General features: G+C 42.5%; 1 protein-coding gene across 1 annotated transcript in view; it reads left to right on the top strand.

Annotated features, from left to right (window-relative positions):
• EPHA4 (EPH receptor A4) overlaps positions 1–16,846 on the top strand; it is a 161,444-nt gene that overhangs the window by 125,197 nt on the left and 19,401 nt on the right. Inside the window, exons 9-13 of the mRNA XM_035132510.3 lie at positions 4,742–4,800; positions 5,855–5,968; positions 6,453–6,638; positions 13,610–13,671; positions 14,836–15,045. Coding sequence (XP_034988401.3) covers positions 4,742–4,800; positions 5,855–5,968; positions 6,453–6,638; positions 13,610–13,671; positions 14,836–15,045 — 631 coding nt within the window. The remainder of the gene's footprint in view (positions 1–4,741; positions 4,801–5,854; positions 5,969–6,452; positions 6,639–13,609; positions 13,672–14,835; positions 15,046–16,846) is intronic.

The raw sequence follows: 16,846 nt of genomic DNA, 5'->3' as shown, positions 1-16,846 counted from the left end.
TGCCTTGGTAAGGTTCCAATTGGATGGAAACAAATAAAGAGGTGTTCATACTATTGAGAATCGGAGCTTGGCCCAGCCCCTTCTGGGGGAAGTATTGTTGTTGTTTGTTGTTTAGTCGTGCCCGACTCTTCGTGACCCCATGGACCAGAGCACGCCAGGCACTCCTGTCTTCCACTGCCTCGCGCAGTTTGGTGAGACTCATGTTCGTAGCTTCAAGAGCACTGTCCAACCATCTCATCCTCCGTCGTCCCCTTCTCCTTGTGCCCTCCATCTTTCCCAACATCAGGGTCTTTTCCAGGGAGTCTTCTCTTCTCATGAGGTGGCCAAAGTATTGGAGCCTCAGCTTCACGATCTGTCCTTCCAGTGAGCACAATATGATTAAAAGCATTTAAATAAAGCTTAGGATTTCAAAAATCTCTAACCCTTACTGTTGGACCTCAGACCAAACTAGAAAATTTTAAAGCCTTTCCAGGAAGTATTCAGGTTCATACATTAATAGAGCAAGAGGGGAAAGGTGTTTTTGTAATTGTGAGGGAGCCGCCAAGAATATCTGTCTGGTGTTCAAAATTCGCATGCAGATTGGATTCAGACAGAAAGGTGCTTTTGTTTGAACTTTGAAGCTGCAGTTGAACAAAGGACAGAAGGTGGGCAGGCATGTTTCGGTCCTTCAGAATGGATAGGTTTGATCTTCTTGCAGTCCATGGGAGTCTCAAGAGTCTCCTCCAGCACCATAATTCAAAAGCATCAATTCTTTGGCGATCCACCTTCTTTATGGTCCAGCTCTCACTTCCATACATCACTACTGGGAAAACCATAGCTCTAACTATACGGACCTTTGTAGGCAAGGTGATGTCTCTGCTTTTTAAGATGCTGTCTAGGTTTGACATTGCTTTTCTCCAAAGAAGCAGACGTCTTTTAATATCGTGACTGCTGTCACCATCTGCAGTGATCATGGAACCCAAGAAAGTATAAACAGAAGCAAATGGGGAGTGGGCTCAAGGTTGTAGCTCTGACGTGCAAAACATTAAGGGCTGTACAGATCTTGTGCAAAATGAAACGCTCAAAGAAAGTCCCATAGTTCCCCTTGCCGGATGCTCAGTGATTTATCCATGCTTCACAGTCTGTTTAAAGTTGTTCTGAGCAGCATCATTAAGTAATACAAGCTAAGCAAGTCTCTCTGTGAGGGACATCCAAGTTTCTTTTCTGGATACCAAAATTTACTTGTTTGTAAACTTAAAGCCTAGTTTTTAAGCTAGAAGTGTTGCCACAACCTAGGAAGAAAATAAGGCACTGCCACATGGGCTATGTTCAGGTGAACTGTGAGTGGTGTGCATGCACACTCCACTCCCAGAACCCCTGAACATTTTGCGCAAAGATTGGAAGATGGGTCCTACATAGCCGGTGGCGTTGGTGCAAGCCTTGCATGAGCACTGCTGTTCACGATTGAACACTTCATATGTTCAGGCAAATGCCTCGCCATGCCTTTAGCATGAAGCAAATGTGAACTGAGAAAGAGTATTCATGTAATACTCTTCAGTGCTAGCTCATTTCAGCAAAGGATGGATAGCAGCTTGAATGTTTCACAGCAGCTTTCATCAAGCATAGCTATTTCGAACAGCAATTTTGTGAGTTTTCAGAGGTTAGGAGTTGGAAAGCATGGTTGTGGCTACCTCATACAGTTGTTTGATGTGGGGTCTGAGCTTCCTCCTCTAGCCCCACCCTGAGGTTTTTTTCTAGTTCTGCCAAGTGGCTGTGGATGATTTCTCCCACTCTCCCCAAATGGCTTTCTCCATGGTGATCCTAAATTTCCCCACATTTCCCCCCTTCAGACCAAACTGCTCCTGGCTTCCAATTAATATTTTTAAGTTAAAGGATTTAAGTGAAATGGTTTCAGAGCAACACATTGAGGGCCCTGGAAGTTAGTGCCGCAGGGTGTTTTGTAAAAGAAGAATTGGAAGGCAGAATGGGTCTTGTTAGATTTTGGATCTTAGAATTCTTTATTATATCACAAGCGAGGTAAATCCAGATATCTCAAATGAAACAGCTAGGGCTCCACCAAGGCCCCTGTAGTGATGATGCCCCTGGCATGCCACCTTGTCATATCCTTCTGTTTGGGAACCCACTATTCAGGAATCTTTGAGCTGCCTTTGTGTTCTCCACATTGGCCTGTCAAAGGCTGGAGTTGCCAACTCTGGTGCATTGGCTTGACTGGGAGAGAAGCATGCGGGGCTCCTGCTGTTTTGCTACAATACCTGCTAATACCCCTTGGCTCCCACTTTGTCATTTGTGGTGCATGCCTGTCAGACTGAGGACCCGCCTCTTTTTTATCTGGAAGCCCCACCTGTAGGCTTTGCCTGCCTCTCTGACCCCTGCAGTTTTTCCACAGCGCCTGCTTTCCCTTCCTGATCCCCGCCTCCCATTTAATCACTGTCACCCAAATCCCTGTAATTACGGGACTGAGCTCTGCGACAAAGGTTTCTTTCTGTCATTCAGGTGAGCTGCCTGTGAATGTCAGTTTGTGTCCAGCATTCCTCAGGGCCTCCAGAGAACTTCCCATGCCCTCCCAGTGACTCAGTAATGAGCAGATGGGTGGGGGGCAAGAGGAAAGTATCTTTTTGAGACAAAAGGCCCCAGCAGTTTCCCGCCCTGAGCAAAAGCTCAACAGGTGACAAAGGTAGAGCTGAAGTGAATAGGAGGTTGGGAAGCCTTTATTTAGAAGCTAATAAGCTGTAATTAAAGACTGAAAAGTATTCATTGCGCTTCCTTCTAGCTTCCCTCTTTGGGGGAGGGGGGAGAGGGAGTCCCCCCCCCGCAGTGGTGCTCTTTTAGACCAAAGAAAGATAACTAGGATTTTTAAAGTTACTGGGGCCTTCCTCCCCACCCCATCCATAACATAATTATTCCTTGGGGGTTCGGTGTAGAATTCATTGTGTTGTTTGCCAGTTGCAATATAACATCTATTCAGCTCATTCTGAATAGATTACTGTATTGCAACTGGCACACAAAATCAATAGGGATACTTTAGAGCAGGCACCCCCAAACTTCGGCCCTCCAGATGTTTTGGACTACAATTCCCATCTTCCCCACCCACTGGTCCTGTTAGCTAAGGATCATGGGAGTTGTAGGCCAAAACATCTGGAGGGCTGCAGTTTGGGGGTGCCTGCTTTAGAGTGAGCAGCTTGTGGCCTTCTTCACATTTGCTTCTAACAGAAATGTCTATATCACCCTTCAGTAGGCATTTCTAGTGTGTTTTTTCCTGGGATGTCTTTGTTGGTATACAGTAATCTGTACCATGAATTGCTTGTGTAACAGTTGGGCTTATATGCACTCGTTCGCTCATGTAAGAGCATTACGTTGCAGTCCTGCAGGCACTTACCTGAAAGTAAGCCCCATTGAGCTCAATGAGATTTGGGTTTGGGTAGATAAGTCTAGGATTGCACTGCATGGGGGCTGCTCTTACAACCAATAAGCAATGATAGGAGTTAAATCCTTCTTTCTTTTAGAGGCAGTGGATCAAAATTGTGTATTGATTCCTACCGCATCCTCTGCCCAGTATACTGCCCTCTAATTTTTATACTTAGAAAAGACAACATTTATAGGCAGTCACAATTAAAATTGCTGAAATGCTTTCAGCAGAAGGATGAGGAGTGATCACATGTGGTCAGGCTTGTTTCTTTTTTTTTTGTTGGCAAATATACACAACAGTGCCCAAAATTCTTCCTGTGACACCCATGAAAGTTCTGATGTCGGCAATATTAAAGAAAAGCCGTGGGTTCCCATAGGAAAAACAAAAAAAGCAGCAGTAGACTCACTTGGGGGAAACATTGAATTATAATTGCTAAATAGTACTTGTGCTTTCGGAATTTTCCTGTTCTGACCCTGAGATCCTGAGAACGTAGAGAGACGCAGTGGCCAGCTGAGCTTGGTAAATGTTCTTTACCATGTGAAAATCTTTCCTTTACCAAAGCCCTTCTTTTATTAGATTCCCTTAGATCTTTGTTTATCAAAGGGCTTTAAAAAACAGTAACAGCAACTAAGGTTGCAAATATTATGAGCCTTTCATGTGTTGTTATATGTATAGTCTTAATATTAATCTGTAGGATTAATGTTCACATGTGTAGAATTAAAATAGTTTTATCAGGTATATGTTGCTGTTCACATTGAAATGTGAGCTAGAATCTACTTGAGAATCTGTTGATTACACATATGCTGCACTTTTTGATATTTCATTTCTTGTGACCTGTGTGGATATCCCACTGTGTGTATATGTATCTGCAACTCAGGATAATGCTTCTGGAATAGGCTATGAAAGCTTGTGACATCATAAATAGTTTTAGTCTTTAAGGTGCCATAAGACTTCTTACTATTTTTACATACACATCTCATCATTAACAGACACTTTTCAATTGTTTGCTCACATCGAAATTATTTAACCTTTTCAAAACGGGCCACAGATGATGATGACAATGAAGATTTACATTTTGAAGCAAGATGCACATACAAAAATCCCTTTTCCTAAAAAGCAAGGATCTTTTCTTTGATGGCAACAATTAATGCAATATAAGCAATCTGACAACTCTTGTAATGCAGGTAGGGCTGCGTTAAGTCATCAACTACGGTAGCACAGAGAACTTGTTTTGGCAAGCACAGTGATTCAGGTCTTGGCAGGCCCAGAAGACACTTGAGTTCACCACTAAGTAAGATATTTATTTTGCTTTGCTCTTTTTTTTCATTCCAACAGACGGAGCAAGTATAGTAAGGCCAAGCAAGAAGCAGATGAAGAGAAACATTTGAATCAAGGTAAAAAACATTGATGCTTGGTTTTCCGATCTGGTTCAGAAAGCATGTCCTGTGTGTGTTCTGAAGCTTAGAAAATAAGAAATGACATTTCCTTAGATGTGACTTTGCAGCTTGCTTTCTCCAAAGCTGAGAATTTGTGTCCCGGTTCACAAGCTGCATTGGTTATGTGGCTTCGTAGTTGGTAGCCTTTTCCAAAGGGTAGACTCGCATCTCACACAAGCAGCCCCTTGTAAAAGCAGCGCGTAATTGTATGTGATCAACGTAGTGCCTAAACATACCTAACGAGCAGAAAAGAGCCTCTTTACTTGAGGAATATTCAGTGGGTTGGGAGACATGAGGTCATACTTTCACATTTCTTTCTTTTTTTATAGCGTTGCAAAATTTATTTGGAGACTGGATAATATGGAGTGGGCTTTATATCTCAATGGGACTTATTCCTGAGTAGATGTGTTTAGGATTGTGCTGTCGATTGAAGTTACAGTTTGAGGTTCAGTGTGGTGAACTGAAACAGATTGAAAAGTTCTGGTTCCCATATAGATCTGGGGCATGAACAGCCATGTATCTTTACCAATATGCTGCTCGTTTGTTTTTTATGCTGTCACCAAAAAGCTGTGTTGCTGCTCAAAATATACTCGCTCAAAAAACCAGTTGCTTGCTGTTTTACCATTGGTGTGTTGCTATTCACACAACTTACAATCCAATCCAAAACCCACTTACCTAAGAGTACATTGTTAATGTGTAAAAGCTTCCTCCATTGTACAAGATGAACAGCACTTTGCCCTTTTATCCTAAATTTATTTATTTTTTGTGATAGACTGGCCTTTAATATAGTTCAGGTACCAGATCAGTTCATTCCCAGGGCAAAGCTTGATTATATATTTGAATGTATAAAGAGGACACATCTCTGCATATTAAGGCAAATGACTGAATTTTTTTTGGGGGGGGTGTATTTCTTTCATCACCTAGCCTTTTAACTGTCTACTGCGGATATATACTGATGATCCTTCATTCGTACATGGATTACATAAGTAGACAAGGCATCTTTGTGTTGCAGGTGTTAGAACGTATGTTGATCCCTTTACATATGAGGACCCCAACCAAGCTGTGCGAGAATTTGCCAAAGAAATTGATGCTTCCTGCATAAAGATTGAAAAAGTCATTGGTGTCGGTAAGCTCAAGTCATGACCATGTTAGACACTAATAGATTCAAAATGATGGAAGGTTTACTGTGTGTTTTAATTTCCTGTGAATTATTTTATTTCATTTATTCTTTATTTGGCAGTTTTCTATCCCACCTTTCTACATTTTCAGTCTTCAAGATAACTTACAAAGACGTTTGAATAAAGTTGTTTACCTTCTCAGCAAGCGTTTTCCATTCTTCAGTGAATGAATTTCGTTGAATAGAAAAACTGTTTTGCTGTTGTTCATCATAATCATATTGTATTCCCCCTCACAAAAAGAGTAAAATAAGTAAGCCAAGCAAAATGAAAATCCCAAAGGAGATTGGAAAGTGTATTACACATACGAATAACCAAAACTGAAGGTTCTAGAATCTTCTAGAATCTCTATGGCATTGTGGAGTTAAAATCACACAGTGACTTAGTTGTCATCAGGTACTTCATGGTTGGCCTTTGGGTCTCCCTTCTCTGCAGGTGAATTTGGCGAAGTTTGCAGTGGCCGTTTGAAGGTGCCGGGAAAGAGGGAGATCTGTGTTGCTATCAAGACACTGAAAGCTGGATACACAGACAAACAAAGAAGGGACTTCTTGAGTGAAGCCAGTATCATGGGACAATTTGACCACCCCAACATCATCCACTTGGAAGGGGTGGTTACGAAATGTAAGTAGGACGCAACCTATTGCCAAAAATGTGTGATCATGTCTTTGACCAGGACAGTTTGGAAGTCACTATGAAATTAAATCAGCACAAAGCTTTTTGCCATTCCTGCTTTGAAATGACAGATGGCACAGATCCACCGATAGCTAATAGGAGGAAATCAGTGTAGCACTTGTCATTAATCTTGTTGTCAGCTATAAATGGTTTTATGGTTGCAGCCGATACCCTATCTTTGAGCAAGTTGTGCATAGTTTTACAAGGAAATGTAATACTGCACGGTTTTAAGGGGTAAGGAGGAATGTGATGGAAGGATGCTTTGGTTTGAAGTGAGTTTTTTCCACCTCTTTTTATTGGTATGCCAGGTGGGTACTTCTGAAAGTCATCTCTCCCTTTTTAGGTTTGCAGTGACTTTCAGTCAGATGAAGGGAAAGCAGATGGTAATCAATGCACCTAAAATATTTCATAAGAGACCAAGCGCAATAAACCTGAGAGCTTTTATGCTTTAAGTCTTTAGGCACAGATGTAGGGAGCAGGCCTTTCAAAAGAAAATAACCCTGTCCTTAGCACGAGGCATGTTTGTGTGCTCTTTCTGATTTTCGTCTTTGGTGCAGTTGCTTTTATTTCAAGCAGCACCTGGTCAAGAATATATCTCCCCCCCCCTTCTCTCCCTTTTAAAGATGATTAGCAGTCACTGTACCAATGAACGCCAGTCTAAGCCAGGAAAGAGCAAAACCCCACAGTCGTGATTTTCAAGCCAGAACTGAAATGCACCTGGGAAGCTTGTAGACCCAAGTAAAAGTATGCTGGAGAGGCCCTCGCTGTTTGAGGTGGCTCTGATCCAGATAGATCACTGGATATAGCTTCAAAACATGGCCAGTATTCTTTTCTTTTTTTAAAAAAAGAAAGTATCTGTTCATATTTCAGGTCCTATTTTTGTTAGGACTGCAGTTGCTGGTTGTAGGGCAGGACTTTTGTCTGTTAATTGTTGTTTTTAATTGTCTTTGCTTAAGCAAAATATTTGGGAACTCGCACACACACACAACTTGTAGCGTATCCCAGCTATATCTGGGCTTTGTGAAAATGTAAAGGTAAAGGGACCCCTGACCGTTTGGTGCAGTCGCAGACGACTCTGGGATTGCAGCGCTCATCTCGCTTTATTAGCCGAGGGAGCCGGCGTACAGTTTCCAGGTCATGTGGCCAGCATGACTAAGCCGCTTCTGGCAAACCAGAGCAGCGCACGGAAATGCCGTTTACCTTCCCGCCAGAGCGGTACCTATTTAGCTACTTGCACTCTGACGTGCTTTCGAACTGCTAGGTTGGCAGGAGCTGGAACCGAGCAACGGGAGCTCACCCCATCGCGGGGATTCAAACCACCGACCTTCAGGTCAGCAAGCCCTAGGCTCAGTGGTTTAACCCACAGCACCACTTGCGCCCCCTTGTGAAAATGTAGCTCTGTGCTATTGTTACTGTGAGCAAGCAGCGTGCCATTCAGGAGCCAGAGACAGGAGCAGGTTAGCAGTAAAATACCTGGTGTTAGCGAAGTTAGCCCTTTATTTAAAGAAACAAAAACAATACAGACCTTGTGTTCCCAGCAACTCTTCCCAGTGGGTCATGCCCCAATGAGGCATTCTCGAGAACTGATGGTCCCCGCCTTCCCACCTGCTCTCTAAGGCTCCTCCCCTGGTTCCTTCCTTAGCAGCCTAAGGCTTCATCTTCTTGTCTCTCATTTGACCACCCCCTTCATTTTCCTGCATGCTCTGGGAGACCAGGCATGGAAGGAAGCTTCTCGCAGCAGGAGAAGGAGACTCCCTGGATTCTTCTGCAGCCTGCCTCATCTCTGCTTCTTGCCCCCTCTCCTCTCTAGCCTCTGCTTCTAGACTATCTTTTGCCACCATCTCTTTCTGCTCACTAAACGCTGTTACCTCTTCAGCTTCCAACGCCTCCCCCCCTGCCTGCTCCCTCTTTTCCCTCTGACCACTCATTGTCATCCCACCACCAATCCCCTGGATCTGAACCCTCTTCCCTTGGAGGCCAGCTTGTTCCTCCCATCACTCTGCTGCCTCCGCCCAGTCCATGACAGTGCCTCCCTTGATTCTGCCAGATTTGAGAAGCTGGTATGTTCAAAAACTACTGCAGAAGAACAAACACCTTAGCTCTGTCAGCTTGTCAGGAATCACAAATTAAACATACCAGTCTCAAAGTTCCAGTGAACCCCCTGCAGCATGGAACTAATAGCAATGGGTTTTCATTGTTTCTTAAGGCTTTGTTTTTCCTTTCTAAGGAAATCCTGGTATGAGTCTGGGATGTGTGAACCTCCCTTTCCTCATTGAGAAAGTAATGCATTATCAGGAAGGCACTGAGTTCATTCCAGCCCAGTGGGTTGGATTCAAAGAACTGTGAACAGTCTTCTGCCCATGAAATGTTTTCCCAGTCCCTCCTGCTGCCGTCCCAAAATCCAATACTGGGGTGGGGGGTGGGGTGAGAGGAATCATGTGGTTTGGGGACATGGCAGGCCATCAGTGGAGGGAGCTGTGGACAGAAATTTCAGCAAATTTTCTTGGAAACCATGGAACCATAGAATTTTAGAGTTGGAAGGGACCCTAAGGATCATCCAGTTCTGTCCCCAGCAATGCAGGAATATGCAGCTGTCCCATACGGGGATTAAACCCGCAACCTTGGTGTTATCAGCAAAACCACGCTCTATAATAGACAGCATAGCCCATTTAGCTACTTCAACCAGTATAGCCTGGATGGACGGGCCAAGGAGTTGTGACTCTGCTTTTAAAAATTGGATCTTCAGCTTCATTGAGGAACCTAAGCCCTTTAAATGAGATGCTTTAATTTGTACAAATATATGCATTTCAGAAATTGATTAAATGGTTAAAGCCTGATAATTAATTGGTTAAAATCATGGTAATGAATTGATAGCATTGGTTTTTTTGAACTATATAAGTCGTGAGCAGGGCTTGTTTCTGTATTTGCTGAAAACACACATACCGTACTTGGAGCTGGGTGTTTTGTTTTGTTTTTGGTTAACTGGCTATCTTATTTGGATATTAAGCAGAGCACTATACTACATCAAATCAAAATGTGCTTAAAAGCATACATGTTACAAGTATATTTTGTTCAAAAAGAGGTTTCTTTTTAGGCCACCGTGTGTTTGCTGTAGACAGTGATTTTCATACCACCTTGGTAAAACAGAGGAATCAACAAGGGAATCTTTGTATTGAAATCCCACCGAGGCTTTTAACACACACACCCCAAAGCTGGTACAGCTGTAACAGTTATAAATGAGTGCATACTATTTGCATAATGTACTTGTCGCTGCAGTAAAATGATTTTAAATTCCCAGCAGAAGGTGGGAGACCAAACCAAGTGTCTTCTATTGCCTGGCTCCCTGTAGTTCATGCTTTTGCTACAAACCATCGTAGGCACCTCCAAGCCATCACCATTTGGCAAACAGAGTTTCTTAAGTAGACATTTATCTCAATTTTCCCTTGTATGTTTACAGAGCGTTGGTGAAAAATGGGTGCGTTTAAAGTTTCTGAAATTGCAACACAAGATTGATTGTTGGGGCAGATGTGTAGATGTGTGTTTGAGAGAGAGAGAGAGAGAGAGAGAGAGAGAGAGAGAGAGAGAGAGAGAGAGAGAGATGAGGAAAGAGACTAGTATGAATGCACTATTAGTGGCAAGTCAAGTGCTATTAATAATCAACTTCATGATGACAAGCTACCCCAATTAAACTCCATGGAGAAAAGTCTATGGCTACATTTGTTCATATTGTATGGTTCCTTTTGCAGTCACAATACGATGGTACCTAAATCAAACAGGTCCGCCACTGAATCCAATACATCATAGTTTAAATAATAAAGTTGTTTAGTGTTGTCCAAAGTATGCAATCAAATTCCATCAAACATTGGATCCCTCCAATTACTCAGTTCCACACAGGGTCTAGCATATGCTGACTGCAAAATCACAGCCCAAGAGGGATAAGACAGTGCTTTGACTCCATCTAGACCTTAGGTGCACTAACTAATGGAGTTGTGCATTAATATATTCAAATGAAGAGTGTCTCTTATTTCTTTAAATTGACAAAGTACCTTTTTGATTGCAGAAGGTTAATTAAAACCTATTTAGATGTATTTGTTCTGTCAAGTGACTCTAAGTCACAGTTGCAAAGTGTAAATGACATGGGGAAATATGCAGATTGGATCTGAGTGGGTTCCTTACTCACTGATGAATATTGGGAGGGGTGAATGTTCATATATCAAGAGGGTGGTTTCCCTCAGCCTTTGCCTTTAAGTACTGTATTTGTATTCCTGGCCAGAATTTCTAAGCTCATATTGATACAGCTGCCCTGGATTTTTGTGCATGTGCACAGGAGGAAAAAACAACTTTCGCTCATGCAAATAAGATAGTTAGGGCTGCAGGTGCTTGATTTCTATTTCACTTTAACGTAAAGACTGGCTTGCATACGTAAACGTGGAATAAGATGAGGGACATGAATGTTTTGGCACTAGCTGAAGTAGCAAGGGAATAATGAACATACAGGTTCTGTGGAGAAGCTGGCCTCAGGCCAGCTGTCCCTAAATAAAAGTGGAAAAGTGAAAGAGGTACAGGCTATTAATATGCCTTAGCATACTGTTTTCTAATCAGAAAAAGGTATTTCTGAAATAGGAGCTCCTAGTAGAATTGCAAGTGGAGGTAACCCGCTGAGTGAAAAATGTGCTAATGTAGATACAATTATAGGAGCTATTCCGTGTGAAAATATTTCACAGACCTGCAATTTTCCTAAGCAAACGTTTGAGCAGATTGATTTTTTGTTGTTGTTCTATTAAAATATGTTTCCTTTTACTCCAGATCTTTCCACACGCAAACACATACTGTTTACCTAAATAAGAGTATACGTGAAAGCCTCACCTTCTGATCCATTCATGGCATGTTAGAAAACAAAATTAGACTGGGAGAGTTTTAGAAAAAAATAGCTACTCTCTCCCATGAATTCCTGTGCCTGGCTAACAAGCCCCATCTTAGTCTTTGAGAATTGTGGATCTTAGGCAATCATTAGGAATGCTCACACTTTAGAACTTGAAAGAAGCAATTCCCTTTGAGGACAGTTACGTGAAATGGGTTGGTTTGTAAGTAATGTAACACTAAACTATGGAATGGGCCTCAGCTAGGCCTTGGGCTAACAGCTCGTCCTTCCCCCTTCTCTTTCCAGAAGAAGGAGTGCTGGCATATATTTTTTATTTCAAGGAATCCTGGCTGGCTGTTTCATACAACTGTGGTTTAAAACAAACCATAGCCAGTTTTTAAATAAGCCAGATTCAACCATGAATCATAAAGCTGGCTTTTAAACCAGCCCAAGTTTGTTTTAAACTATCATCTCTATTTTGTTTGTAACAAGAAGCCAGGATTTTTGGACACTGAAAGTAAATGGTAATGAAGTCCTTATCCTCACTGTGCAGGTAAACGAGGGAGAGTGTATAAGCCCAAGGCTTCACTTGAGCTCATTCTAGCACTAAACCATGGTTTAGGGTTCTGTGCAAACCAACCCATTATGTTTGCAAGGTGTTTTAAGGACAAAGTGATGCCATGCCAATAGCTGCTATTATTAAACATACAGTGGTACCTCGACTTACGAACGACTCAACAACCAAATTTTTCGACTTACGAATGGGGCAAATGGCTGCATGCTTACGAATTTCTCGACATCCGAATGGAAACCTTGGCGGTTTTAGATAAGGTCTTTTCGACCTACGAATTTTTAGATGGGGTTGCTTCGACTTACAAATTTCTCTGTTTCCAATGCATTCCTATGGGAAATCGTGCTTTTAGACTTACAAATTTTTCAACCTACGAAGGTGCCTTCGGAACGGATTAAATTCGTAAGTCGAGGCACCACTGTATTAATAGATTATATTTAATCATCATGGATTTAGGCAGCAGGGTATCTGGGAAAGAGTCATAACCACTGCTCCAACAGTGGAAAGAAAGGTTTACAGGCAGGATGACACCTGAACCACCAGTAACTTATTGACATGCCCAAGGAAAGTTCACCGTAGACAAAGTGGGGCATTCTGGGGCAGTGATGGGTCTAGTGAATTCAAAGCCCCCCTTTCCCCTGACATAGCCCTCCAAATTTCCCAGCACTATGCCAGTGCTTCAGCTGGTGTAGTTTTCCCTCCCATTGAAGTCAAAGAGAAGCAGCATGATAAAACTCTGCTCCTACCACCCGCCCTCACCTCAGCAAGCTGGCAGGATGTAATGGTTACTCCATCACAGAATCTCTTCCTCATCCCATGATAGGATCACTCTAGAATAACATCATTGTGTGCAACCCAGCGTTAATTTACAGTTCTCCGTTTTTGTTAAAGTGTACGTTGTCTGCAACATAGTTCATTGACTAATTTGACCCTGCCTCCTTCAGTACGGAGGAAATGGGTAAAGCATGTTTTTACATGGCAAAATAAGTGCTACGGATTAAGTAAATAGAAGGGAAATTACTGTTTATGCCACACCTGAATCTGCGCTCACAGCTGACAGTCCACATCCTTCAAACCATAACTTTGATTTCTCTCAGCCAAATGCCTACGGACATACAAATTCCCTAGCAAACGATGCAATTATCTTTACATTACTCCGAGTGCAAATAGGCCTATTTGGGTCTATTACTGCATCACCATTTCTTCTTTAGAGAGCAATTATGGATTCTTAAATTCTCTGGAGACAGTGGTGTGTACCGTAGTTAAAGACCTTGTCAATGAGTCAGCTAAAGTGTTAATTTTCTGGCTGGAACTCTTGAACACAGCAGCCTTGCATTATTTCTTTTCTGGCTCACTGGAGCTGAGGAAGAAGCTTGGAACTTTTGGAGTTACGTTATTATGATTTAAAAAAATAAAAAATAAAACTGTCTTCCTCCCCTAATTGTCTGCATCTATGAATTGTGTTTTTTTTTCCTCCAAAATTTCTAGGCAAACCAGTCATGATCATAACTGAGTACATGGAGAATGGTTCTTTGGATGCCTTCCTCAGGGTAGGTGCCTGTAATAGAATAAACCCAAAGAGTTTTATTATGATATCCTTATCATTAAAGATGAGACAGAATTAGGCCCGTAAGGTGCTTACTAGTGTGCTTTTCTGCAGGGAGGGGTAGGAGGGCAGGCAGCACAGAGGTGAAGTATAAAATAGTAAGCTCTAAATAATCCATGTTTAATCAGAAGCAGGTTTGATTAAAATGCTCATTAAAAAGTCTCACGGTGCGGTCGGCTAATTAAAACTGGAACATTCCACACATCCCAGGAAGCTAGTACAATAGCCACCGGACTGTGCTTTGCTGGTGAATTATAGGGCCAGTTGGCAAGGAATGCAGTAATGTGGTGGTACAGTTCTTAAAAAGATGTGACCGCGGTTCTTAAACTGTGCAGCAGGCCCCCTTTGGCAAATGGGATATTGAGAGGGGCGTGAAACAAAATCTCTGGGGAGACACAGGCTCCTCAGGTAGGTTCCTCCCTTACAAGCTGCTGGATAGCTTGAATTCTCACTATTGGCGAACCCTCACAAATCCACATTTTGCGGAGGTTGCTGGGTCCTTAATCACCTCACACCTAAGAACATGAGAAGAGCCTGCTGGATCAGGCCAGTGGCCCATAGTCCAGCATCCTGTTCTTACAATGACCAACCAGATGTCTGTGGGAAGCCAGCAAGGAGGATCCTAGCACTCTCCCCTTCCTGTGGTTTCCAGCAACTGTTATTCAGAAGCATTTCTGCCTCCAACTGTGGCGGCAGAGCACAGCCATCAATAGCCCTTTCTTCTATGAATTTATCTGATCATTTTTTTAAGCCATCCAAATTGTTGGCCATCACTGCCTGCTGTTGGAGCGAGTTCCATAGTGTGATTTGGCAGAATAATGATTAGAAAGAGCTGTTACTTTGTTTCTGTGGTTTTGGTCAGCATTTACTCCCTTAATGCCGGTTTGATCATACTATCCCAAGCCACCAAACTTTGCAACCATGATACAACCAACTCCGAACACATGGGGATTGTTGGTTCTGGGTTCAGCAGGTATCCGGAGGGTGGAAGAAAAGTGTAAGGCTTAAAATGTTTAAGGAACCCTGAGATAAAGACAAGGTAGGATATATTATTTGGCAGTTTTCACTGCAAATGTTACACAGTTTCTTACTTATTTATTTATTACAGAAGAACGATGGCAGATTTACCGTAATCCAGCTGGTAGGAATGCTTCGAGGCATTGGCTCTGGGATGAAGTATTTGTCTGACATGAGCTACGTACATCGGGATCTGGCTGCTCGAAACATACTAGTGAATAGCAACTTGGTCTGTAAAGTTTCTGACTTTGGCATGTCTCGTGTTCTGGAAGATGACCCCGAAGCAGCCTACACTACCAGGGTAAGGCACGAAATATTTCAAGCCATTCTTAGCTATATCACTCATTTTCACATCACTATTTAATGTACATGCAAAAGACATTTGTAATCACAACAGCCCCGAAGTTGTAAAACCTACATATACTTGAAACAGCTGATGTGTGACTCCTCCATTCATGTCCCTTTAACCTTAGGTAAGAAATACTCCTGTGCTTCTGACATTCCAATGAGCCAGTGTGGTGGTGTGGTTAAGAGCGGTGGACTCGTAATCTGGTGAACCGGGTTCGCGTCCCCGCTCCTCCACATGCAGCTGCAGAGTGTTTGTTGTGGGGGAGGAAGGGAAAGGAGATTGTTAGCTGCTTTGAGACTCCTTAGGGTAGTGAGAAAGCGGGATATCAAATCCAAACTCTTTTCCTTGGACCAGTCAGGGACATGAGAGTTCTTTGCACGTTTCTTGCATCCATAACTTCTGGGACATTGATACAGTTGCTGTGATACAGATCTGGCCTTTTTTGAATATGGATAATAGAATCATAGAGTTGGAAGGGACCCCAAGGATCATCTACTCCAACCAGCTGTCCCATCCGGGGATCAAACCTGCAATCTTGGCATTATCAGCACCATGCTCTAAACAGCTGAGCTATCAAAGCTGATATGGTCACCATGATCCTAATCCCCATGTGCTCATAAAGCTTCATCACTATCCATACAACCACCTCAGGGGTAGTTCTCTTACATGAGTAAACTCCCCTCTGGAGAGTTAAAAGGTCTTGATTGGTTTATTGGTTTGCAGGAACCAGCCACACTGGAGAAAGCCTGCATGCAAGGTGTGCCTGACATACAGAAACATACAGGCTCCGGTTACATTATTTCAGCCATTGTGTTTTAAGTTCTTTCTGCTTTTGGAAAGATTTGAGTGTGCCAATATGATGGAGGACGTGCCTTGCATGCCAAAGCTCTCAAGTTGTATCCCTGGAATCTCCAGTTACATCTGGCAAAGAGGGCTTTGTTAGAAACCCTGGAGGGACACTGCTGGTTACTGTAGGAAGTACCAAGTTACATGAATCACTATTGATCCTGGTGAGTGTAGGTATCTACATATAGACAGACAGAAAGAAATAGAGGTGTGTGTGTGTGTGTGTGTGTGTGTGTGTGCGTGCGTGCATGTGCATGCACGTCTATGTGCATGCATACCTAACATTGCTAATAACACATACCTGGTGGCATTCTTTGTCATTACTAAGGACAAACACATTGCCATTTATTACAAAAACAAGGGGAGCTTATGTAAGTCACATGGGTTTGTGTGCCAGTGACATCAGTGGCATGATCCCACATGCTTATGTATTTATGTCTGATGCCTAAAGATGTAGAACATTAAGATTTTATATGCATTGTTTTACTGACATTGCTAGATGGGTTTTAGTCATCAGCATGTAAAGTCTAATGAGGCAAATACTGCAGCTTGTAAAGCAATATCCTGATGATCACAAACATCCTTGAAGTTTATACACATCAGGATAAAAGGAGGTACGAGGTTTATAATGTAGATTTGTAATTTTTGTTAGATGTTTTGCCTTTAAATGCCTGCAATTCTCCATCTGTTCTCCCAAGTGCAGAGATTGTTAGGAAACCCAGTTTGTGCTGTTTAATTCTCACATTTCCCCTGTAATGAACATGCAGTTCATTAAATTTGGGGGTGTGGGGGTGTGTGTGCAATTTGCCTTGTGAGTGTTTAATGCTGTCCAGCACTGCAATTTCCCACTAACAAGGGCAGTGGGGTTTTGAGCCAAGACAGATTTCGAGAGAGCTGTGTTCAAACA

Source organism: Zootoca vivipara, chromosome 5, assembly GCF_965207765.1.
Source record: "Zootoca vivipara chromosome 5, rZooViv2.hap1.1, whole genome shotgun sequence".
NCBI lineage: Eukaryota > Metazoa > Chordata > Lepidosauria > Squamata > Lacertidae > Zootoca > Zootoca vivipara.
This window is presented reverse-complemented; position numbering and strand designations above follow the sequence as displayed.